Below are 23,390 nucleotides of genomic sequence, written 5' to 3'. Positions count from 1 at the left end.
CAAATTGTAGCGCCCTAGATGTGACGAAGTGGGAATGTTCTTGATGTGTTATTTGAATGCTGAGTGGGGAGTATTGACCTGGGAAGGTTGCAGGGGAGTTTTGCTGGGGCTGCCTGCATTGGAGAAGGGAGGATACCTGAGCATGTAACATGAGAACCCAGGACGGGGGTTGGAGGCCAGGTGACACCTCTGCCCGGGAAACTGGACAAAGACACACAGGCTGGGGGAGGAGCCGGGAAAAGGCAAGAAAGGAGGAGGCTGAAGGGAGTGTGAAGGTTTGGGAGCTGGCTGGAAGATGGGGAGTGGGAACCCGACAGGGCTGTGGCCTCCCTGGGGCCCCCAGATGGACCTAACTAAAGGGGGAGGGTGCTGTTGTCAGTACTGGCAAGACCTGTTTTGGACTGTGTTCCTGTCGTCTAAATAAACCTTCTGTTCAACTGGCTGGCTGAGAGTCACGGTGAATCACTGGAAGCCGGGGGTGCAGGGCCTGGTCTCCCCCACACTCCGTGACACTAGGCGACCGCCTAGGTTGCCTAATGGGTTGCTACCGCCCTGTGAGTGAGGCACTTGCCTCGGGCGCACAAAGCTGAGGGGCGCAAAAAGCGGCAGAGAAAAAAAACAGCTGCTGGCACAGAGATATTTAGGGTGATCTCCCCGTCGCCCCCCGCGCCTCCCCCGAGTGTCCCCCGGCCCCGACTTGCTGCCCCCCTCCTTCCCGGGGCCCTGAGCAGAGAGTCACTGTCTCTCCCCTGCAGCTCCATGCTGCCTCCCTGCAGCAACTGCTGCCGCTGGGTCCTAGTGCCTCCACCTCTACTGCCAGGGCAGACTGACTCTGAGCCTGCCCTTCCCCCTCAGACCGCAGTCACTGCTCCTGCCCAATGCTGGGCAAGGAGGCAGCCCCATCCCTCACCCCCAGTGAGGCTAGTCAGGGGCAACAGCAGGGGAGGAGGCGCACACAGCACCCCCTGGCACCCACCACGGAGGAGGCGAGAGAGATTCCTGTAAATGAGAGGGGCCCTAGGAGCTCATGCAGTGACAGTGGTGGGGGTGAGTGTGCTGCTGGGGGGGCAAGAAAGGGGGGCTCCTCCCCCAGAGCTTGCTGCTGCCGGCAGGGAAAGGGCTGGGGGGAGTCCTCCTCTCTGGCCCCTGTCCTGGAGCAGCCGGCCTGCACCCCAAACTCATCCTTAGCCCTGCCCCACCCCAGAGCCCATACCCCCAGTCAGAGCTTTCACCCCCCACTGCACCCTCAACTCTCTGCCCGAGCTCTGAGCCCCTCCAGCACCCCAAACACCTTATCCCCAGTCCCAGCCAGAGCCCTCATCCCCCCACACCCCAACCCTCTGCCCAAGCCCTGAGCCCCTCCCACATCCCAAACCTCCCATTCCCAGCCCCAGCCAGAGCCCTCACCCCTACTCTCGCCCTGAGCCCCTCCCACACTCCAAACCACTCATCTGCAGCCACAACCCACAGCCTTCACCCCTGCACCCCATCCCTCTGCACCCCTCCCATCCCCAAACTCCCTTCCAGAGCCTGCACCCCAATCCCCTGCCCCAGCCTAGGGCCTGCACACCAGACCTCCTCCCTCACCCAAACTCCCTCCCAGAGCCTTGGGTGGGTGGGTGAGGGGGGTGGAATTTGGGTGGGGGCAGGGTCTGGGCACCACCAAAATTTGACATGGTTGCAGAGCCGTAACTAGGTATTTTTGCGCCCAAGGCAAGAATATAAAATTGTGCCCTACCCCAGGGCCGGCTCTTCGGCGGCAATTTGGCGGTGGGTCCCTCAGTCCCTCTTGGAGGGAAGGGCCTGCCGCCAAATTACCGCCGAAGAATGAATGAAGCGGCGGCGGTAGAGCCTGTGATTCTGGGGGGTCTAACTCATGATTTTTGACTGCTTGGGCTGGTAATGTTGCTTCCAAGATGGTCTTTGGTTCCAGTCCAGTTCCAATCCAGAGAGGGACTCACAGGTTAAGAGAGGAGGGAGGTGCTGGATATCAGCAGTGGCCACTAGGGATCAGCATGTGTCCTGAGAATGCTGGGAGTTCAGGTCTGCAGGGCAGGATCGGGGGTGGCAGGTTTAAATATGAATGAAAATAAGTGGTTCAATGCACCTAAAAGGTGGCTATCTTTAAAGTTGTCATCTTGTCAATAAATTGTATGGTTTTGAATTAATAACCCTGCTGATACTTGTGACAGTAGTTTTAGAGCCTGTGGTTTCAGGTGAGTGAGTGTGGACAGTTGCAGGGGTCTGTACACATAATACAACATTATGGCAGAGAACTCTGCATAAATGCTGAATATTGTAATAGCTGAGACATGAGGTTTTTTTTTTTATTAAAACAATCTCTATCATAAGTGTTGGAGATTGGCAGGCAGGACTCTTGAGTTTTCTAACTAGCAATGATACTTGATTGACTTTGTGCGTGACTGTAGGCAAGTCACTTAACCTTTGGGTGTTTCACTATACCCATGTATAAAATGGGGGGGGAAAAGAGGAACCGTGGGGGGGGGGGCAGCTCCACTCAGGAGGGAGGGGGAGGAGAGGGGCTGGGGAGGAGCAGCTCCGCATGGGCCTCGACCACTTCAGCCAAAGGAGACCCCATTACATGTTAGCCGTATCAGGCCCCGGCTCATAGCTGAGTATTTCTGTTTATAACCTGTAGCGGGCAGAGAGACTCTACAGTCCCACAGTTCATGTTTACAAGTAAGGAACATCCCGCACTAGTCGCTAGCTGGAAAAGGTGAGGGCTATTGGACACAATGGTGCTTAGCAGATCTTTTCCCACAGACCCTTTCCCCCGGCTGGCTGCGCAGGGCAGAGCCCTAGCTGGATGGGACACACCTGGACCTGAGAAGTCCTGGGTGAAGCTGTGATCTGGGGCTGAACAGGGATAAGGGGGCTGGGAACAGAGAGGCCAGGAGCCATTGGTCAGGTTGGTGAATTCATTTATTTGTAATGTTTGTTTCCCTCTTTTTGCTGATGTTTTCTCTCTGTTGCTCCATCCATCCACCTCGGCCTGCGCAGGGGCTAAGCAGGTGGGATGCGGGAGGCTCGGAACACGACTCCATCCCTCACACATTGCTCTGCTCGGCTCCCACTGTGAGGGGAAAAGGAGCAGGAACAGAAGGGGTTTAGAGAAGAAAATTGCCACGCCACTCTTAGGCCTTGATACAGAGCCAGTAACACACATCCAGGGCTGGGCACAGCTGCTCCACCGCACAGCACAGCACAGCACAGCACTGCCAGGGTCCTGGACAGGAGGTTCTATGGCCCTGACCTCTCCCCACCAAGGGCAGGGCCATGCCTCATCTGCCTCCACATGGAGTGTCTCAGAGCCCTGGGGAGGTGCAGCACAGGATCCAGCGCTGGCTGTGTCAGCCTAGGGTCTGGCTGGAACCATCCCTGCTGTGTCTGACACTGCAGAGCAGCCATGTGGCAGGGAGACAGCCCAGCTGGGATGGACGTGGGGCCCCAGACATGCTGAGGCTCAGCTCGGACATTGACTTCGGGAGCGAGGTGCGGATCCGAGGAGCACGTTCTCTCTCCGCCCCTTTGTTCCTATGGGACCCAGCGCAGACTGGAGTGAATCCATTTACACAAGAGCCAGCAGTACCCAGGGGAGGGAAGGGAGCTCCCTGCACTGGGACTGAGCAGCTGCCTGTGGATCAGCACCAGGGGGAATGGAGCCCAGAGAAGCCCCTGGATGCTGAGATCCTTCCCTGGGCCTCTCAGACCTGCAGAACAAGGGCTGGGAAAAGGAGGCTTCTGCTGAGTCCTGCTGCTGGGAGACCCTCCCCTCCTCTGTCTGTCTGGCTCTCCTGTGCTTTGGTTCTTTCATTCACTCTCTGATCCTCCCTGTCACGGATATTTTGGCTCCTCTGATCCTACCGAGAAGCAGGAAGTTCAGACCCAGCTGCTGGGGAAAAGGGGGTGCAAGGAGTCTGAGCTTAGAGGCCAGGCTGAGCGGCCTCAGGTTCTTATTTGATCTGAGCCGGGACAGCCCATCTCTGAAAACGTCACACAGACAAGTGACCCAGGGAGATGGCAGGGACTTGCTGGCTCTGATTGGGCTGGAGCCTTCGCCCCGCCCCTGGAAGTGCCTCTCATAAACCACTGCAATGACACAGTTTCAATACGGCTCACGAGGCAGAGGCTGCAGCAGGGAGACGTGTAAAGTGAGGGATGAAAGGAGCATCTGTCCCCCGGAATAAACAAAGACGCCATCAGTGCAGGCAACAAACCCCTGTGCAGCCACCAGTTCCGACTGCACCGGGGATGCACGCCTGGAGCTGAGCTCTCGCAGTGGGGAGTAGATCCGGGGGTGCTGTGAGCAGGACGAGGAGAGGAAATGGCTCTTCATACGTTACCTTTGCTGCAGGGGGCGCTGTACTCAGCGATGGCAAATTCATCTGGAAGACACAAGGGAAGGGAGATGTGATCAGGGCTGTGTGAGACCCAAGCAGGACTCCTCGCGCTTCCAGCAGGCCCTGCGGCAGAGAGCTGGCACCGCACCAGAGATCTCAGGCAGGAGGGGAGGGAGCCCTGTCTCCAGGGGCACTGGGGGAACCTCAGCTGGGCTCCAGGGGAGGAAGGCAAAGGTTACCCCAAGGCTACAGCGCAACAGGCATCTCCAGCGGGTCTGTGCCAGTTGCCCTATGGCTGTTTGCACCTCGTCTGACACATGACCGCCGGGGTTGCTGTTGGGCTCCGGTTTTGTCACCCGATGTCCTAGCTGGGGAGGTGGAAGAGTGAATGTGCCTCCCCCAGGTCACACCCAGAGCTGGGATCTCAGGGCAGGATCTGAACCCAGGACACTCCCAGATCCTTTTGGCTCTGACCTACCTGGGTTGGCACCTTCCCTCTACAGTGCGGGAGGGGTCTGGGGCTCGTGCTGCGAGCATGAGGCCAGTGGACTATGATCCCTCGCCCATAATCCCAGTGTGCCCCACACTCTCATCTGGGAGAGGGGTGACGCTGCTGAGATCGGCCTGTTGTGTCCAGAGATGAGAGGGGGACGCTGTCTGCGTGGGGCGAACCGGTGTCAGGGATGGTGGCGGCAGGGCCATTCGGGTTGGAAGCAGGAGGAGAAGGGAATGGGGTTTGCCCTTGAAACTGCGTGGGCAGTCGCTGAGGAGGCAGTGCTCGCGTGAGGTTTCCAGCTCAGCCCCAGGCCTGTTCCCACCCTCAGGAGGCAGCACGGGAATGGGGAGGTGGATCATCGAGAGAACGAGGCCAAACACAATCCTGAGCCCAGCGGGTCCCCTGTGGCTCTGACTGTGGCCTCTTCCTTCCCTGTGACAGGCCGATGGGGGCTAACGTCCCCTCAGCCCTGCCCCCACACGCACCCGTTTCGTAGTAATCGTAGACTTTCACCAGTGCCGGCTTCAGGCTCTGCACGGGGAAGTCCTGCTCCACCGTGAAGGAGAAGCTCTGAGTCACGTTGCTCACCTGGGGTGTGTGTGGGGGAAACAGACGAGACTCAGGAGGCAACTCTGAGCCACTTCACCCTTTCCTTCCCCATCTCCCCACCCCTCATTCTGCAGGTCCAGCATCTGCCCCCCTTGGCTGCAGGACCTGGCAGGGATTCAGGCCCTGAGGGAGAAGCCCTGCCGCCCCAATCCCTATCCCCCAGGTACAAGCTGCTCTTCCTGGTACCCATAGGCTGGAGGGAGAACAGGAAGGCCCAGCTCTATATGTTGGGGGGGAACAGGAAGAGCTGCACAGAAAGGCTGGGGAGCAGCAGCAGCTGTGCAGCAATACATGGGTTTGTTTTCCCCGGCCAACACCCGAGAGTTCCCCGCTCAGTGCCTCTATCAAAGGTATGTCAGGGGATGACTCTCCCTGGCCCATCCCGCCCCCCTGTGAGCGCTCACCTGCTCCATGTAGAGCAGCACGTGGTTGGTGCTCAGTTCTGTGCGGTGGATGTGGTTATGTCCTTCCAGCTGCCAGCGGTAAAGAGAGAGAAGCAGGATGTAACTGAGCCCCCTTCGAACCACCCCAGAGCCCTAAGGAATGGGATGCTGAAGCAATCTCACAACTCTTAGCAATTATCTTTGAGATCTCTTGGAGGACGGGTGATTTCCCAGGGGATTGGAGGCAGGCAAACAGAGTATCTATCTTAAAAATGGGAACAAATTGGACCCAGGAATTCATAGACCAGTCAGCCTAACATTCATACCCAGAAAGATAGCAGAAGAAATTATTAAACAGTCAACTTGTAACAGGATTACAAGATAAAGCCAGCATGGATTTGTCAAGAACAAATCATGCCAAACCAACCTCAGTTTCTTCTTTGAGAGGGTTATGGGACCAGTGGACAGTGGGGGCGGGGAGGGAGAGGAAGCTTCTGACACAGTCCCACATGACATTCTCACAAGAAAATCAGGGAAATGTGGTCTAAATGAAATTATTATAAGATGGATGCACAGGTGGTTGAAAGACTGTACTAAAAGGGCAGTCATCCACGGTTTGCTGTTAAACTGGTAGGGTGTATCTAGTGGGATCCTGCAGGGGTCAGTCCTGGGTCTGGTACTATTCAACATGATCATTAATCACTTGGATAATAGAGTGGAGAGCATGCTTCTAAAATCTGTGGATGACACCAGCTGGGCGGGGCTGTAAGCACTTTGGACAGGATTAGAATTTAAAACGACCTTGCCAAATTAGAGAATTGGTCCGAAACCAACAAGATGAAATTCAATAAAGACAAATACAAAATACTACACTGGGGAAGGAAAAAATAAATGCACAACTCTAAAATGAGGCATAACTGGCTAGGGGGTAGTACTGCTGAAAAGGATCTGTGGGTTATAGAGGATCACAAATTTAATATAAGTCAGCAATGTGATGCAGTTGTGAAAAAGGCTAATATCATTCTGGGGTATATTAACAGGACTGTCATATGTAAGACATGGTATGTAATTATACCACTCTACTTGGCATTGGTGAGGCCTCAGCTGGAGTACTGTGTCCACTTCTGGGCACCACACTTTAGCAAAGATGTGGATAAATTGGAGAGAGTCCAGGGAACAGCAACAAAAATGATTAAAAATGTAGAAGATCTGACCTATGTGGAAAGGTTAAAAACTCTGGGCATGTTTAGTCTTGAGAGAAGAAGGCTGAGGGGGAACCTGATAACATATTTGAATATCCTTAAGGTTTGTTATAAAGAGGATGGTGATCAATTGTTCTCCACGTCCACTGAAGGTAAGACAAGAAGTAATGGGCTTAATTTGCAGCAAGGGAGAGTTAGAAATTTTTTTCCTAAATCTAACCTAACTGTAATGGTAATTAAGCACTGGCACAGGCTTCTAAGGGAGGCTGTGATTTCCCATCCCTGGACATTTTTAAGGACAGGTTAGACAGACACCTATCAGGGATAAGCTAGGTTTACGTGGTCCTGCTTCCTCACAGGCAGCTGAACTTGATGACCTCTTGTGGTCCCTCCCATTCCTACAGGAGAGTCCTGTGTGGGACTATTTTTTAATCCCGCTCCCGCTATTATGGCAACGGGTCCTGCGGGATCCCAATCCCATTGCAGAGCTCTACACTAGTCCCACACAGGGCTCTATCCTATAGCTCTGTGATTCTTGGCTGGTGCCATAGACACTGACTCTGTGGGTGCTCTGGGGCTGGAGAACCCATGGAAAAAAATAGTGGGTGCTCAGCACCCAATGGTGGCCCACTGATCAGCTCCTCCCCTTCCCCCCCCCCCCCAGCGCCTCCCACCCACCGGTGGTCAGCTGTTCAGTGGTGTGCAGGAGGCTCTGCGGGGGGGGGGGGGAGGGAGAGAAGCAGGGGCAGGAAGAGGCAGAACGAGGGCAGGGTGGGCTCGGGGGAGGGGGTGGAACGGGGTGGGAAGAGGCAGGGCAGCGGCAGTCCTTGGGGGAAGGTGGCAAGTGTAGGCAGGGCCTGGGGCACAGCAGGGGTCAAGCACTCTCAGGGAAACCAGAAAGTCGGTGCCTCTGGCTGCTGCTTTAAAGGAAGAGGCAAAATCTGTACTGTGGCCCCATGGGCAGTGCATAATGCAGGCTGGGAGAGGCTAAGCATCCCCAAACCTCCGCTAATGCGCCCAGCCATGGCCCCAGGGCTGGGCTGCAGCAGGGCTCCGAGCTCCTCCAGAGCTGGGAATTAGGGCTGCTTCGCCAGGCCAGCTGGAGTTCCTCTGATTGTGGTGGGGGGCTCAGGGCTCCTCTGGCCCCAGTGGGTGAGAGTATGGGGGTGGGGCCTCAGGCAGAAGGATCAGGGGAGGGGTGGGGCCTTGGATGGAAGGGGCAGAGCGGGGGCTAGCCTCTTCGAATGGGGGTTTCATGCCCCGCCTATGTATGGCCCCACCCAGCTGGTGGACTGAGATGTGAAGTATCACGGTTTGAGACCTGTGGGGCTAGGCCACAATCAAGTGCAGCCTCAGCTCATTGTCTGACCCATCTCCTGAGGGGAGGGCTGTGGCTGTGGGCAGGGCTGGGCTCTGAGCACTGCCTCCCCCTGTGCTGCTCACAGGCTTCATTAGTCTGATGGCATCACACCTCAGGACCCCTCAAGGGACACCTCCCAGCGTCTGAGTCTCCCTGACGAGATGCAGGGCCCAGGGCGGGCTCAGGAGTGTGTGTGTGTGTGGGGGGAGGGAGGGGTGGTGTTAGAGCTGGGGGAGAACAGAGGGATGCAGGGAGGTGGGGGCTCATCATTCTCTCTCCCAAGCACCCCGCGAGCCCAGCCTGATTTCCCCTTACAGGAGCACTGCCCCCTCCAGGGGAGACTGTGAGGTGCCTCCAGCTGGGCCTGCTCCCCCTGTGTGTAACAGTTTATCAGGGAGTCACTGAGTGGGAGCTCAGGGGGATGGGATGGGATGGGGAAAGAGTGGGGAATCAGGGGAGGGTCAGAAAGAAGATATGAGGTCAGAGAGACGGGAGACAAGGGGGGGTCTGATGCTGGACAAGGGACTAGGGAGGTGCCAGGTTGCACTGGTAAAACGAGGGGTTGGGGTTTGGAGCTGACCAGGGCCAGAGTGGGCTTGGAGTCATGGGGCCCTAGATGCCCACCTGGTGAGGTTGGGGTTGTGGGGAACTGGACTCCACTGGGTTGTGGGGCAGATACCCCTGGGGGGCTGCCACCCATACAGAGAACAGGCCATTACCATCCTCACTGATGACTTCATAGGTACGAATCCTGACAGCATCTTAACGTCAACGATGACCATTTTGGAGACGGGGCGTTTCCCTGTGTAGCTGGGAGACCAAGTGGGAAACGAAACAAGGTTTAATACATCTCAGCACAGAGCTGATGCACCTCCCACCCTGCCTGGCTCCTGCTAGTCCAGTCCTGGTCCCTGGCTCCCTGCTCTGCCACTACCTGTCATTCCTGCCCCGCAGCCCAGCCCCGCTGCTATCCCAGTCCTGGGCTCCCCACACAGCTCTGCCAGTGCCCCTCAGTCCTGCCCTTGGAGCAGTGGAAGTTTGTTGAAAGTCCCTGAAGCAAGACAGCATCCTTTCCAATAAGGGGTTCAGTTAAATTACTCCCATCGTTGGTGGCAGGAGGAGGAGGGAACAATTTAAATCAGGATTTAAATCACTTGTTTTTAAATTATTGATTTAAAATAGAGTTGAGGATTTGTAAAACCAATGTAAGTATTGGTGCTACTGCTACTTTAGATTTGCAGTTTGTGATGAACTAAGTTATAAAAACTCGTGTTTCAAAATGCCACTACAGCTGGGGGATCCTATTTGAATTTGACTGAACTTCTAGACAGAAAAACAAAATACTGGAAGTGAAGGCGCTGTTTCTGCAAACTGTTTAGCAGGTACTGTAGGGGATATATAGAACAGGTCTTGTATGAATGATTAATAACTAGTGATTCCTTCCAGCCCTCAAAAATGAGAAAAGCCATCCACCTCTGTTTATCCCAAAATAGGATGCACTTAGGAATAAAATGGTTCACATCAGGTGAGACCCTTTGTCTATGGACCCACAGTTCAGCCAAGGTCAGGAGTTGCTCTCCCCAAGAAGAGAAACTAAAATGGCTAACGAGAGTATTGTTAATCAGCTAGAAAAGAATCCCTCATTCTTTGCATATGGACAAAACCTCTTTCTCTCTCCTAATCTAGCTAAAAAGAACTCCAAGTTATCAAGAAAGGGTCATTCCCTGCTTTCCTATGCAAAGTGGCCCAAGAGATGGGTGGGGAAGCTGTAAGTTAAACAAACCAGAAGTGTGGCTGTAAGATTGAAGGTCAAATTGGGTGAATTGCCCATTTCCCCAAGAAATCCAAATGATTATCTTTCCACCCCAAATTAGAAGCTGAACATTGTTCTTGCTAGTAAATATTAACCTTTTATGATTTTTGTATGTTAAACTCTCGTAATAGTTTTATATACTAACCAAAAGCCTTTTCCTTTTGTGTATCTATATAGTTATTGCCATATACATATTGAAACTAACCCAACGGTGAAGGGAAGATGATGGAATGAATGCAATCGTTTACTCTGGTTTTTACCCCAACTTCACTAATATAGCTCAGACAGCAAGGGAAGGGAACCCCTCAAAACTACTGAAAGGTATCTACAGAAGTATGTTATCATAAACAAGACTGGGTAATGAATAAGGGATGCTTATGATCCAATTATGTTCTGTGATTGATAAGAGGTATTTGTTATTACAGATGGGTTCTATAATGGATGGAATAATGACCTATTGAAACACGTTTTTAACTCATTAAGAACTTTCAGTTGTTACAGCTGTTAGTAATAATGACTGGATTAGAGATTCCTTTTCACTCATCAGTCAGGTAAATGGAGGCCCATAAAGGAAATTCCATCAGCAACTAGGAAAACAGAACACATGGTAAAAATAATCATGGGAAAGTACTTTTTCCTCCAAAAAGAAATTTCTTTATCTCACACTGTATAAAAGGAAAGAGCGTTGGAAAGTTAGTTTGGGAATGAACACTCTCAGCATTCCACCAGGTACAGAAGAAGGGAATATATGTGAAAGAAAACAGTCGATTATAGTAAAAATCTTAAATGAAACAAACTGTACCATAGAATCCCTGTGGATATAAATTCCATGTTTGAATAATAAGAGTACAGCAGTAGGAATATGCTACTGACCACCTGACTTGAATAGTGATGGTGAGTCACAAGAGTGAAATGCCTGCAATTTTTTAAAAACACCATAAGAGAGGCTCAAATTATATGTATATCCCAAATAAAAAAAAGTAAGAGGACCAAAAAAGTGCCACTGTGGCTAAACAACAGAGTGAAAGAGGTTGTTAGAGAATAAAAGGACATCTTTTAAAAACTGGAAGTCAAATCCGACAGAGGAAAATAGAAAAGAACATAAACTATGGCAAATCAAGTGTAAAAGTAAAATTAGGCAGGCCAAAAAAGAATTTGAAGAGCAACTAGCAAAAGGCTTAAAAACTAACAGCAATTTTTTTTAAGTACATCGGAAGCAGGAACCCTGACAAACATCAGTGGGGTCACTGGACAATCAAGGTAAAGGAGCACTCAAGGAAGAAAAGGACGTTGTGCAGAAGCTAAATGAATTCTTTGCATTGGTTTTAACTGCAGAGGATGTGAGAGAGATTCTTATACTTGAGCCATTCTTGTTGGGTGCCAAATCTGAGGAACTGTCCCAGTCTGAGCTGTTAATGGAGGAGGTTTTGGAATAAATAGATAGATTAAGCAGTAAATAGTCATCAGGACCAGATGGTATTCACTCAAGAGTTCGGAAGGAACTCAAATAGGAAATTGCAGAACTACTAACTGTGGTACGTAACCTATTGCTTAAATCAGCCTCTGTACCAGATGACTAGCGGATAGCTAAAGTAATTTGCCAATTTTTTAAAAAGGCTCCATTGGTGATCCTGGCAATTACAGGCCGGTAAGATTAATTTCAGTATCGGGTAAACTGGTTGAAACTATAGTAAAGAACAGACTTATCAGAAATAGATGAACAAAATTTGTTGGGGAAGAATCAACATGGCTTTTGTAAAGGGAAATCATGCCTCACCAATCCATTAGAATTCTTTGAGGAGGGTCAACAAGCATGTGGACAAGGGTGATTCCGATCTTGGGAGACAGGCCAGTCCTCGCTTACAGACAGCCCCGCAACCTGAAGCAAATACTCACCAGCAACCATACACCACACAACAAAAACACTAACCCAGGAACCTATCCTTGCCACAAAGCCCGTTGCCAACTCTGTCCACATATCTATTCAGGGAACACTATCATAGGACCTAATCACATCAGCCACACCATCAGGGGCTGGTTCACCTGCACATCTACCAATGTGATATATGCCATCATGTGCCAGCAATGCCCCTCTGCCATGTACATTGGCTAAACCACAGTCTCTACGCAAAAGAACAAATGGACACAAATCAGACATCGAGAATTATAACATTCAAAAATGAGTCAGAGAACACTTCAATCTCCCTGGTCACTCTATTACAGACCTAAAAGTCACAATTATTCAACAAAAAAACTTCAAAAACAGACTCCAACTAGAAACTGCAGAACTGGAATTAATTTGCAAAACGGACACCATTAAATTAGGCTTGAATAAAGACTGGGAGTGGATGAGTCATTACACAAACTAAACTATTTCCCCATGCTCATTTCCCCTCGCTGGGCTTGGGTAAACAGTGAGGTGGCAAGCTTTTCAGATAATACAAAATTATTCAGGATAGTTAAGTCCAAAGCTGACTGTGAAGAGTTACAAAGGGATCTCACAAAACTGGGTGACTGGGCAAAAAAATGGCAGATGGAAATTCAATGTTGATAAATGCAAAGTAATGCACATTGGAAGACATAATTCCAACATACATATAAAATGGTGGAGTCTAAATTAGCAGTTACTACTCAAGAAAAAGATCTTGGAGCCCTGAAAAAAAAATCTGCTCAGTGTGTAGCAGCCTTCAGAAAAGCTAACAGAATGTTAGGGACCAGAATGTTAGGGATGTTAGGGATGGGATAGATATTAAGACAGAAAATATAATGCCACTGTATAAATCCATTTTATGCCACATCTTAAATACCGCATGCAGTTCTGGTTGCCCAATCTCAAAAAAGATATATTAGAAAAAATACAGAGAAAGCCCACACAAATGATTAAGGGTATGGAACAGCTTCCATATGAGAAAAGATTAGAAAGACTGGAAGTGTTCAGCTTAGAAAAGAGATATGACTGAGGTCTATAAAATCATGAATGGTGTGGAGAAAGTGAATAAGGAAGTGTTATTTAGCCCTTCACATAACAAAAGAACCAGGAGTTACCCAATGAATTTAATGGGCAGCAAACTTAAAACAAACAAAAGGAAGTACTTCTTCAAACAGTGCACAGTCAACCTGTGAAACTCGTTGCCAGGTGATGTTGTGAAGATCAAAAATATAACAGGGTTCAAAAAAGAATTAGATAAATTCATGGCGGATAGGTCCATCAGTGGGTATTAGCCAAGATGGTCAAGGACGCAACCTCATGCTCTTGGGTGTTCCTAAATCTTACTGCCAGAAGTTGGGCCTGGACGAAAGGGAATGGATCACTCAATAATTGCCCTGTTCTGTTCATTCCCTCTGAAGCATCTGGTACCAGCCAATGTTGGAAAACAGGATATTGGGCTAGATGGACCTTCTTTCTGTATTCTGTACAGAGCTGTATTAATCTTTGGTTAAATAAGCTCATTTGAGCTTGTTATTGGACAATCTTGAATCATTATTAAATTCAAACTTGCAACATTCTATATGTGGAAAATATCTCTTGTTCTAATACATAATGTAAAATGCTTATGTACAATAAAAGAATGTGTGGAGTGTGTCCTCCAAATTTAGAAGATAAGGGATTTTGTTGGTTTTCATTGTAAATAATTGCTGTGGTCTAACAATAATAGGAATTGTCTGGCACAAGGAAGAAGAAATGTTAAAAGATATAAACCAGGGTATAACCTGGGAAAGTGACAGAAATTGCTTAAAAGCAGGGATCCTAATTGATAGTAGGGGCTAAAAATGATATACAGTCCTTGAAATGAATCAAACATAAACAGACTCCAATAAGAAAAGAATTGAAGAAATTTGTTATACACAAATGCCATGTACTGGATACTAATGGAAGCAGCAAGCAAATGGAAAGAATATGAATAAGAGAATGCTTCTTACCCTCTTAGGAGCCCTGAAACTAGGATATATAAACTGTATTTTTGGTAAAAAATTCTCCCTTAGTAGCATAAAATCTCTGTCACTTCAGATCCAAACTGGTTCAGTGTTAGCACTAGGAAGTTATTTCAATACACTAGCTAAGACATTGTGAGCTTTTTGATACACACTTTCAAAAATAGGAGCTTAAAGTTAGGTCTGGTCTACACTACAGACCTATACCTATGTCACTCTAGGGTGTGAAAAATCCCAACCCAAGTGATGTAGTTATATGGATCTAACCCCCCATGTAGACAAAGCTAGGTTGGTGAGAGAGCTTCGCCTGTCAACATAGCTAGTGCCTTTCAGGGAGATGGAATAACTACGCCGATGGGAGAGCTCTCTGCTGTCGGTGTAGAGCATCTTCATTCAAGTGCTACAGCAGTGTTTTAAGTGTAGACTTGTCCTTAGGCTCCGAAGCCCATATTTTGGCATCTAAGGGTGGGTATTGTAAAAGCACTGAAATGATTTAGGAGCACAAGTCTGATTGAACTTGGCCTGTAAATCCTGGTGAAGGAGAATGGCCGGGTCAAAGCATTCAGCTGCTGTGACTGGGGGCAGTTCGCTCTGTGGGAGGGTGGTGGTGGTTGCAGATAGAGGACAGGCTACTGGCCAGGCAGTTTTATGTTTGAGTTTGTGTTGCTCTCACATTAAGGGTGTTACTAAGATGCTGACTTGTCTTTTTCAGTCTCAGAGAAACAAGCCCAAAACAATCACTCTAATAATTTAGCGGGAGAAAGTAAAGAGCTGGCAACACAGAAATACAAAATCTGATTGACATTGAAAAGAGCAATTGCAATTAAGAAAATATCATGATTTAATTTTTGGAAAAATATTGATTTGTATCAACTTTTCTGGGGGCTCCCCTCACCTCTGGAATGACTCATCCCCAGCCCTAGGGCTGCTCCGGAAGGTCCGGCCCTGCGAGGGGGAGTTACCTGATGTTTATGGCGATGTTAAAGGTCCTTTGAGCCCTGGCGCGGTCACATGTCTTGGGGACTGTGTGGACCTCCAGTGCGAATGGCGCCTCGCCCGGCTTGGGGAGCACATTGTACCTCAGGCTTGTCTGAAAGAGAATACATGGTTCTCTGTGTGTCTCCATCTGTCCATCTCCTCTATCTCCTTCCTTCTGCTCTGTTTCATTCTTTCCTTTATCTCTTCTCTCTCTCTCTCCCACTTCCCTAACTCTCTCTGTCAACTCTCTCTCCTCCTCACACCTCTTTCCTATTTTCTCCTCCTCTCCCCCATCTCTTCCTCTCTTTTCCTTCCCTCCCTCCCCAATCCACCCCATCTTGCCATCTCCAATGGGAATGAGATGGGCTCCCCTCAGCAGCAGCCTCTCCCTCTCCACTTGCCCCAGGGCCCCATACCTGCACGTAGACACATCCTGCTCCTGTCACCCCCGTGCTGTAGTCCCCTGGCACCTCTGGCAGTGCCACACGCTGGAGCAGCAGACGGTTCTTGTGATCCACCTGGAACTGGGACTGGAAGTTCCCTGTGGATTGCAGGGTCGCTGTGGATGCTCCTCCGCTCTTGGCATAGGTGGAGACTCCATATCGGGACAGTGCCTGGAGCGCCACCACTGTGTCCTGCCAGACAAGAGATGGGCCCAGGTGCCCAAGGGGATGAATGAGCCATTTCTATGGGCCTGGAGCCCCCACTCCACCGGCTCTTCCTACACTGCAGTGCCCTGATTTTCCCATTTCCACTCCTCACTCCCACAAGCCATTCACTCTATTCCCTTGGGCCCAGATCCTCAAAGGTATTTAAGCACCTTTCTCCCACTGAAAGCAGCCAAGTGTCTAAGTACCTTAGGGAACCTAGGCCTTGGGATCTCTGACACTCCACCACAGGCATCTGAGGGAAGATGCCACCACCCTTGCCCCGAAGGGACAGTTCAGGACCAGGTGAAATAGGAGCTGCCTGTAGCTCAGCGAGGACCCTGGTGAGGCAGCCAGGAGGCTCAGTAATGGAGTATGAGAAAGTCTTTCAGCCCTTTGGGTATCAAGCCAACCAGGGAAATGGTGGAACATGGGGCCAATGATTGGTCCTAACTAGAGAGGTCACTCCCTGATGTCCCAGCCTCCAAGCACCAGCATGGCCTGCGCCTGCTCAAAGGGGTAGGTGGCACCTCCTGTTTTGTTGTCACTCAGGATGATGCTCCCCTCCTCCCTTTCGGGTATGTCCAGCAGTGACTGGCTGCTGCTGCTTCTCTGGGAAGGCCTCTGCTCCTGAGCTGAATTGGCCTGGCTGGATGGGGTCAGTGCTGGGGGGAGCTGGGGATGGCACTGCACTACCTTGTGAGTGCTCAGGGTGACTCTTCTGTCCTCCATACACAGGAGCATCACTCGTCCAGTCTCCTGCCTCATTAGCCCCACTGGGCCTGTGGGTATCTGATGTAGCCATGCTCCATGCTGTGACTATCCTATGATCTAAACTATACAGCCAGGAGACTGCCACCCCTTCCCTCTCCCCAGGTCAGCCTTCCCCTCCCCCTGGATTACTTGTCTGTCTCTTGCCCTCTCCTGTCTGCCTCCCACTCCTGCCCTGCGTGTCTGAGGCTGGGGATGGGAACAGCTCACCTGGGTGGAGGAGAAGCCCCCATTAGGATACTGCTGCTTGCTGATCCACTTTGCAATTTGAGCTGCTAATGACAGGTCATCTTGGGATGGCGCTGGCTGAGTGGTGAGGTAAGTGAGGAGCACGTAGGATGTCATCTCCACCTCGGCGGAAGGAGCACGGGGGTGATAGAAGAGGAGATCGGCTTTTGGCTCCTTCCCAGGCCTCTGCCAGTGAATGGAGCCATCTGCAGCAGGAGAAGGGAGAGGGAGGGCAGGAGAGAAGGAAATACAGATGCTTAGTACATGACATTTCTAAGGGGGTTATTGACCTTCTGCTGTTGTGGGTGGGAGAACAGAGCCCCCTGTGCTCGTTTGGCATGTTGACATGAGACGTGAAAGGATTAAATAGTCCCTCACTTGCTGGTCTAGTGGATTTATACAAACCTTGTGGTACGAACACTCAGTGACTAATCAGGCTGCCACCTCTGTGCCTACATCCCCTTTATCTTATGAAGGCACATCCCAGGAATGGACAGTAGCAGCCTTTATTGGGCTCTAAAAAAGTGTGAGGTCGCTAAGTGGCCCCAGGCGCTCAAGGCCGAAGGGTTACAGCAGTGACGGTCACACCCCACTCCAGCAGGGTGAAGAACCCATAAATCCTTTTCTTACCAGCACAGTCCCAGTTCTTCCTGGGATTTCCTGGGACACCAGGACCTTATTTTGGGCCCCCTGGAATGATCTGTTTTTTCATTTTATCAGTCCAAACATCAGGCTTCTCTTCGTTTGTGTCTTGCTGTAGGGAGCAGACATCACTCGGTGCTGACCAGGGGCCATCGCTCCCATGGAACGAGTGTTCAGAGCGAGGAGCAGTGCTTGGAGTGAGGAATGGAGCGGAGCCAGCGAAGACACCGGCAGAGCTGTGCTATTGCTCAGTGGGAATGGTACCATTTGGTCAGGGTTTCAGGATATGCTCACTCACAGCACTGAGGTGTTGGGGGTGGGACTCCCAGATACACCTGTGTCACTGAAAAGTTAGGCACCGGCAGCCCCGGCCCCAGCTCTCGTTTTGAAAAAGTTCCCTTTGTCTTTATATGAATATTTCAGCGCCTTAAGAAAAGCAACAATCAAACCATCCCCACAGGAACTTGCCTTAGGGAAAGGGGACCCAGGCCCAAATCTCTTCTCCCTGGTGATGACCTCTATGTACTGGGAGCTGTAAGGCATCTCCCAGTGTCCTAAAATGTGCCCCCTTGATGCTTCTCTCCATGTAATATCCCTTGGACCAAACCATCCTCTGCCTGACCTGCTGCCCCCTGAGCTGCTCTCGGTGCTGGCCCACCCCTGGGCTGCTGTAGCCACTAGAGCCTGGGGGGGAGGGGGGGGAGGAAGCTAGATGTCACTGAGCTGCTTCCTCCCCCAGCAACAGGCTCCCCGCTCAAAATGGGCGACAGTCCTGGGGGGGCGGGGGGGGGGACAGGAATCCTCCTGAGGTAAAGGGGGAGAGGAGGGTAGCGACACCTGGTCCCAAAGGAGCAAGGAGAGGGAGAGGGAAGGAGAAACCAGGGGAGAAGGAAAGAAAAACCTTGGGTGAGAGATCCTAGGGAGGAGGGCAGGAAAGGGAGGGAGAGAATCTGCACACATGGTTGGGGAGGAGGGGAGAGACACTCAAGAAGGGTGGAAGGGAGAAAAGACGCTTCTAAGACCTGGCCAACACACAGATTTTGTGCCACTACAACTATTTTGGTTAGGTCTGTGACTTTTCTACTGGTACCTCTAGTCTGGACACAGTTATACCAGCATAAAGGTGTCTTGTACTGGTAGAGCTGTACGGGAACAGTTCTATTGGTATGAACACCTTCACACTGCTATAATTGTATCCACACCGGGGGAGTCACACCACTTTAAGTATACCAGTACAGATACAGCAGAACGAATTTTGAGGGTAGACAAGGCCTGAAGGTCCATCTACCCTGGGGAAATGCTCTGTGTTAGAAAAGAAAATGCATTAAGCAGCACACTGGTCAAGAATACTTGGCACCTAGCATAGACAGGGATGGCTGGGCTTATAAATTCATTTGCTATTTGTAAATTCAGGCTATGGGGTGCACTCAGGTGAGCTACAGGCAGCTAATGTGATTTGGTTGGCCACGACCAGCTGCTGTTTTTCACCCCAGCTGATCCTGTCTAGACAAGGTGCTGAGTTGTCTTTAGCAGTGTGTCAGCTAATGCATTTTCTAACACAGTGAGTTTCCTCACCTGCATGAGGCCTATGAGTGTGGGGCTGAGGATCTGTGTTTGTGGGGGCTGGGGCAGGGGACAGAGAACCCAGGTGTCTGTTGTGACGAGAAGGAAACATGGAGTGTGCGTGTGCTGGGACCCTGCATAACAAGTCCCATGTGCACTAGGGTTGGGGGCAGCCTGCGTGTGTGTGTGAGTGGCTTTCGGGTGGGGGAGAAGGAGCCTGTGTGTGAGTGGATCCTGGGGCAACCTTGCATGCGCTTGTGCATTAGCTTGTGCCTGGGGCAGGCTGCAGTGTGTGTGTGGGGAGAGAGAGATTTGTGGAGTACAAGACACCAGGACAGTATGCCTTTGATTTTGTGGGCTGGGAAGTAGGGAGTATGTGAGAGCTTTTGGTATGGGAGGCAGGAGAGAGTTTGGGAGACTTGGGGGAAGGAGGAAGAGAGCACAAGGAAAAGAAAGGAGAGACCAGTTATTTCACAGTATAGATAAGGGGAAAACAGACTGAAACAAACTGAGGAAAAGCTAACAAGCTCCGGAGTAGAGGAAGAGGGCAAATGGAGGGAAGGCAGGGACAAGGGAAAGGGCAAACGCAAGGGAGACAAATACAAAGGGAATGTTGACATTTTACCTAATAGGTAGGTTGGATACTGAAGGATACAATCAATGATCCAGTTTAAAAGGGCAGGGATACAACATGCTGTGCTGTCAGAAATGTGCCGGGGGCCGGTCCTGGCTGCCTGGGCTGCCTCTCTCTCAATCTTGTTTCTTCATGTCAAATAAGACATTCTCCCGCCTGGTCCTGGTGCCTCCTAACTTTCCCCTGCTGTGGTTTCCCCTCTGAGCACCTGTATATGATTCTCAATACATGGTCACCTTACAAGTAGGGGAGGTAGGGCCAGTGGGCTGGGATGCAGGAGAAGGGCCCGTCGGGAACTCTCACCCTCTTTCACAGCTTCCTTGTCAAGCGAGTCCAGCAGTGCCCTGCGCTTCTCCTCCTTCCCCGCCAGGGCGAAGGCGTAGGCCAGTAGCGCCCTGGTGTACACGTGGTTTCCTCCCTGCTCTGCGGCCGTCTCCAGACAGAACAGAGCGTTACGGACCGCAGAGTGCTGTGTGGGGAGAGAGACATGGGCTGAGAGAGGGAAGGGAGAGGTCACCATGGAGGTGAATTCAGTCTGTGAGCTCAGCAGGCAGGAACCAATATGCACTTTTTCCATTTTATGAAGTATTTTTTTCCGGACTTTCTGACACATGGGTAACTCTAAACAATAACTGACCTTTCAGAGCCATATTCCCCAGGACACTCTCTCGCTTTCACCACTCCAGCAATGCGTAGTGGCTGGTTTACAGCTGCGTTGCATCACTAGGCTAGCACTAAGCATCCAGAGCGAACCAGTGATTGGTGAATGGCGATGGTGTACTGGGGAACCTGACCCTTTAAATTTGTCCTGTGGTCAGTACTCACTTAGGAACATTTGAGAAGCAAAGTTTGGAATCAGACATTTCCCATAATGACATTCCAAGGGATACTAATGTGCACAGGTGCATACACAGCAGGGCAGTTCATCTGTTTTCGTCAATGGCTGAGAATGGAAAGTCCAGCAGACAGTCCCATTTTCAGTGGCTAGAAACTCTTTTCAAAATGTTTTGATCTGAACCTTCCTAGCACTTGGTGTCTGCTAAGAGAGGGAATGAGTTCAGCTGGTTTTGAGACAGGAAAGCCTGAAAACAAAATGCCTTTGGGGTTTATACTCCTTCTATCTGAGAAGGGCTTAATCAGGACATCAACTTTCCTCAATTAAATACAGGGGATAAGGTTAGTCCAATGACAGTGGATGGGAACTGGCTGCCACGTCATCAGGACAATGTTAACAAGCAGGCCATGTTGGGCCACATCCACTTGTCTTGTCTGCCCGCAGCCAGTAGCACCACACATCTAAAGCCTGGTCTAGACTCAAGTTACAGAACTCAGCTTTTCTGGGCATAGCCTGGCACACGTTCACACTCAACTTGCCTACTGACAAAAATCCTCCACTTCTGGGGGCACACTGACTCCCTTTTCTGGAGCGGCATAAGCCCCATGTCAGTGGAGTTATATCAGCACAGTGGTAAGGTGTATGCTCACTGGCAGTACCAGTGTAAGTGGTCCTTCCACTGCAGTCCCACAGTGCAACATTCCCTTTAGCAGACACTGTCTGGCAGCACTTTTGAACCAAGGGCCCAGTGATGGGAAGCCCGCCTGGCTTTTACACAGTCAGCACATTCTCCACAGCCACAGCTGTTCCTGCTACTTGCTACCTTGTCCCACGTGCTGAGTGAACATTTCCCACAAGCACAGCGAAAGCTACGCAGCAACATTTCCGCACAAGGCAGTGCTGCTGAAAGTGGCACAGAGGGCACTGGGATGCCTACCCACAATGCACCACACTTTTGCCAATCTGGCCTGATACTAGGTGAACACAACGCGCTGGCACAACTGGACCAGTGTGAACTCACTGCACCAGTATAGTCTTTTCGGTTGCTCGCTGATGATAAAACTTTTGCCAGTGCGATTTCTGGGTGTGGAGCAGACCTAACTGAAGGAGAACAGAAATCAGCCCTTGATGGGGACCCATTTGGCTGGTGCCAACTGCCAAGGGGTTAAGTGTTATTTACCCAAGTGTTAAATATCTGTAAAACTCTAAGCTGTAGGCTTGTAAGAGAGGATCAAGCAAACGCCACCTCAAAACTTTTTAAATAAAAATCATATAAAAGGATTAGAGAGGAGACAGAACCAGTGCCCTGGACTGGAAGGGAAGCTGCAGGGAAATTCCAGTTCCAGATTTGGACCTTAATTTAAAGACTTTTCTGACTGGATTTTCCCCTTTTTTAAAGGCTTCTCTCTCGGGATGGGAGGCTGTGACTTGGAGGTTCCCAGCTCTGTCTGTGGCTTGAGAGGTTAAGGTACGTACAGTGACGGGCAGAGGAATCTCCAGCAGCGCGATGGTGATGTAGGCAGAGAGCGTGACCTCATCGTCCACCCCGCCCTGCAGGGAACCACAGAGAGAGGCATTAACCCCGAAACCCCGCCCACTGGTTCCTCCTCCCAGGGGCGTTCTACATTCCTGTCTTTCCCACACTATGGTAGCTTCCAGGTATCTGCCCCTCTTCTTTCCCCTACCCATGGTCGCTCCATGTACAGTATGGTTCTCCCCCGCTCTTGCCTCCCTTGTTAGATCCCATTTCCAAGCCCCCTGTCCCAGCCCCATGTGCTGCAGTGGCTGAGCTGTTCCCATGCACAGTTGCAGGCTTTCGCCGTGTCACTGGAGTCCTGTATAGGTCCCATGAGGCCCATGGGAAGCCAGCTGGATGGATACGTCACCTTTATGGCATTGTTCAGGAGCGTCCCGGAGCTGCGGAAGCAGCCGTTGTCCTTCTGCTTGCCAGCGAGCCAGGCCAGGGCGTCCTGGATGTGCTTCTCCTCGATGAAGATGTGAGAGCGGGCCTGCGCGAAGGACTTGAGGACGAAGGCCGTCAGCCTGTGACAGAGAGCGGACAGCGGTGAGAGCTCCCTCCCATGCCCTGTGCTCGCTGGAGGGGACGGGGTCCTGGGGCATCGCCAGCCTGAGGGGAAGCAGCAGGGGCCGCAGAGCTGGTGGCCATGGGCCAGGGAACTATTATCTCACTCAGCCACCTACTGACATGCAGCAGAGCCTGGGGGCAAGACCCAGCAGTCGTCTGACAGGCCACAGCAAAACTGCCTGTTTTAGGACAGGAAGTGAGCCAGCTTCCTGCATTGGTTTCAAACGGCCAGGGCACAGTTTAGGGGGTAGAAGGTGGTTGTCCAGAACCCTTGGGAGAACAGCCCACAATCTTCAGTGACCAGGAATGGACAGGACACTGGCTCTGCACTTTCTTATTATAAAAACAGCAGCACAGCACCCCTTAGCATCAGACTGGGCTCAGCACTGAGAGGGAGAATGCCCCTTACTGAGCCACCCGCCCCGCTCCCTGCAGCACAGCGCCCCCTAGCACCACACTGGGGCAATAGAGTCAGTAGTGGCAGAGGGAAGAGCAACCCCTACAGAGCTGCCCACCCACCACTCCCTGCAGAACCTGTTTCTTCACCGAGCAAGGCATGCACTAAGCATTGAGGGGCTGTGATGGCTCCACCCTGAGTTACCAGCCACCTCATTATCCTGAGGGCAGTGGTGGCTAAATTTTCCGTCGGAGGGTCAAACACATAATTTCAGAAAGGACAAGTATCCACAATCAGGATTTCTGGGTGGATTCTCTGCCCTGCTTTGACCCCTGCACCTTGCTCAGGTAACACAAAGGGAGATGAAACTACCAGCAAGTCACCCAGCAGGGGAATCTTTGGCCGGCACTTTTAGGCCATCCTCCATATAGCCCCTGGTACAGAGAGTGAGT

General features: G+C 51.0%; 1 protein-coding gene across 2 annotated transcripts in view; it reads right to left on the bottom strand.

The window, feature by feature from the left end:
• Positions 1-2,925: 2,925 nt before the first annotated feature.
• LOC135977478 (alpha-2-macroglobulin-like) overlaps positions 2,926-23,390 on the bottom strand; it is a 63,356-nt gene continuing 42,891 nt past the window's right edge. Inside the window, exons 5-15 of one of the 2 annotated variants that reach the window (XM_065578739.1) lie at positions 22,342-22,498; positions 21,932-22,006; positions 19,924-20,089; positions 16,764-16,987; positions 15,552-15,770; positions 15,120-15,247; positions 9,131-9,221; positions 5,871-5,939; positions 5,343-5,445; positions 4,365-4,406; positions 2,926-3,094 (exon numbers count right to left, since the gene is read on the bottom strand). In XM_065578739.1, the coding sequence (XP_065434811.1) occupies positions 3,069-3,094; positions 4,365-4,406; positions 5,343-5,445; positions 5,871-5,939; positions 9,131-9,221; positions 15,120-15,247; positions 15,552-15,770; positions 16,764-16,987; positions 19,924-20,089; positions 21,932-22,006; positions 22,342-22,498 (1,300 nt within the window). In that variant the 3' untranslated portion in view covers positions 2,926-3,068. The remainder of the gene's footprint in view (positions 3,095-4,364; positions 4,407-5,342; positions 5,446-5,870; positions 5,940-9,130; positions 9,222-15,119; positions 15,248-15,551; positions 15,771-16,763; positions 16,988-19,923; positions 20,090-21,931; positions 22,007-22,341; positions 22,499-23,390) is intronic. The other variant, XM_065578738.1, reaches the window with a different exon arrangement.

This window comes from Chrysemys picta, unplaced genomic scaffold (genome assembly GCF_011386835.1).
Source record: "Chrysemys picta bellii isolate R12L10 unplaced genomic scaffold, ASM1138683v2 scaf1, whole genome shotgun sequence".
Lineage (NCBI taxonomy): Eukaryota > Metazoa > Chordata > Testudines > Emydidae > Chrysemys > Chrysemys picta.
The sequence above is the reverse complement of the archived record's forward strand: the minus strand, read 5'-3'. Positions and strand labels throughout refer to the sequence as shown.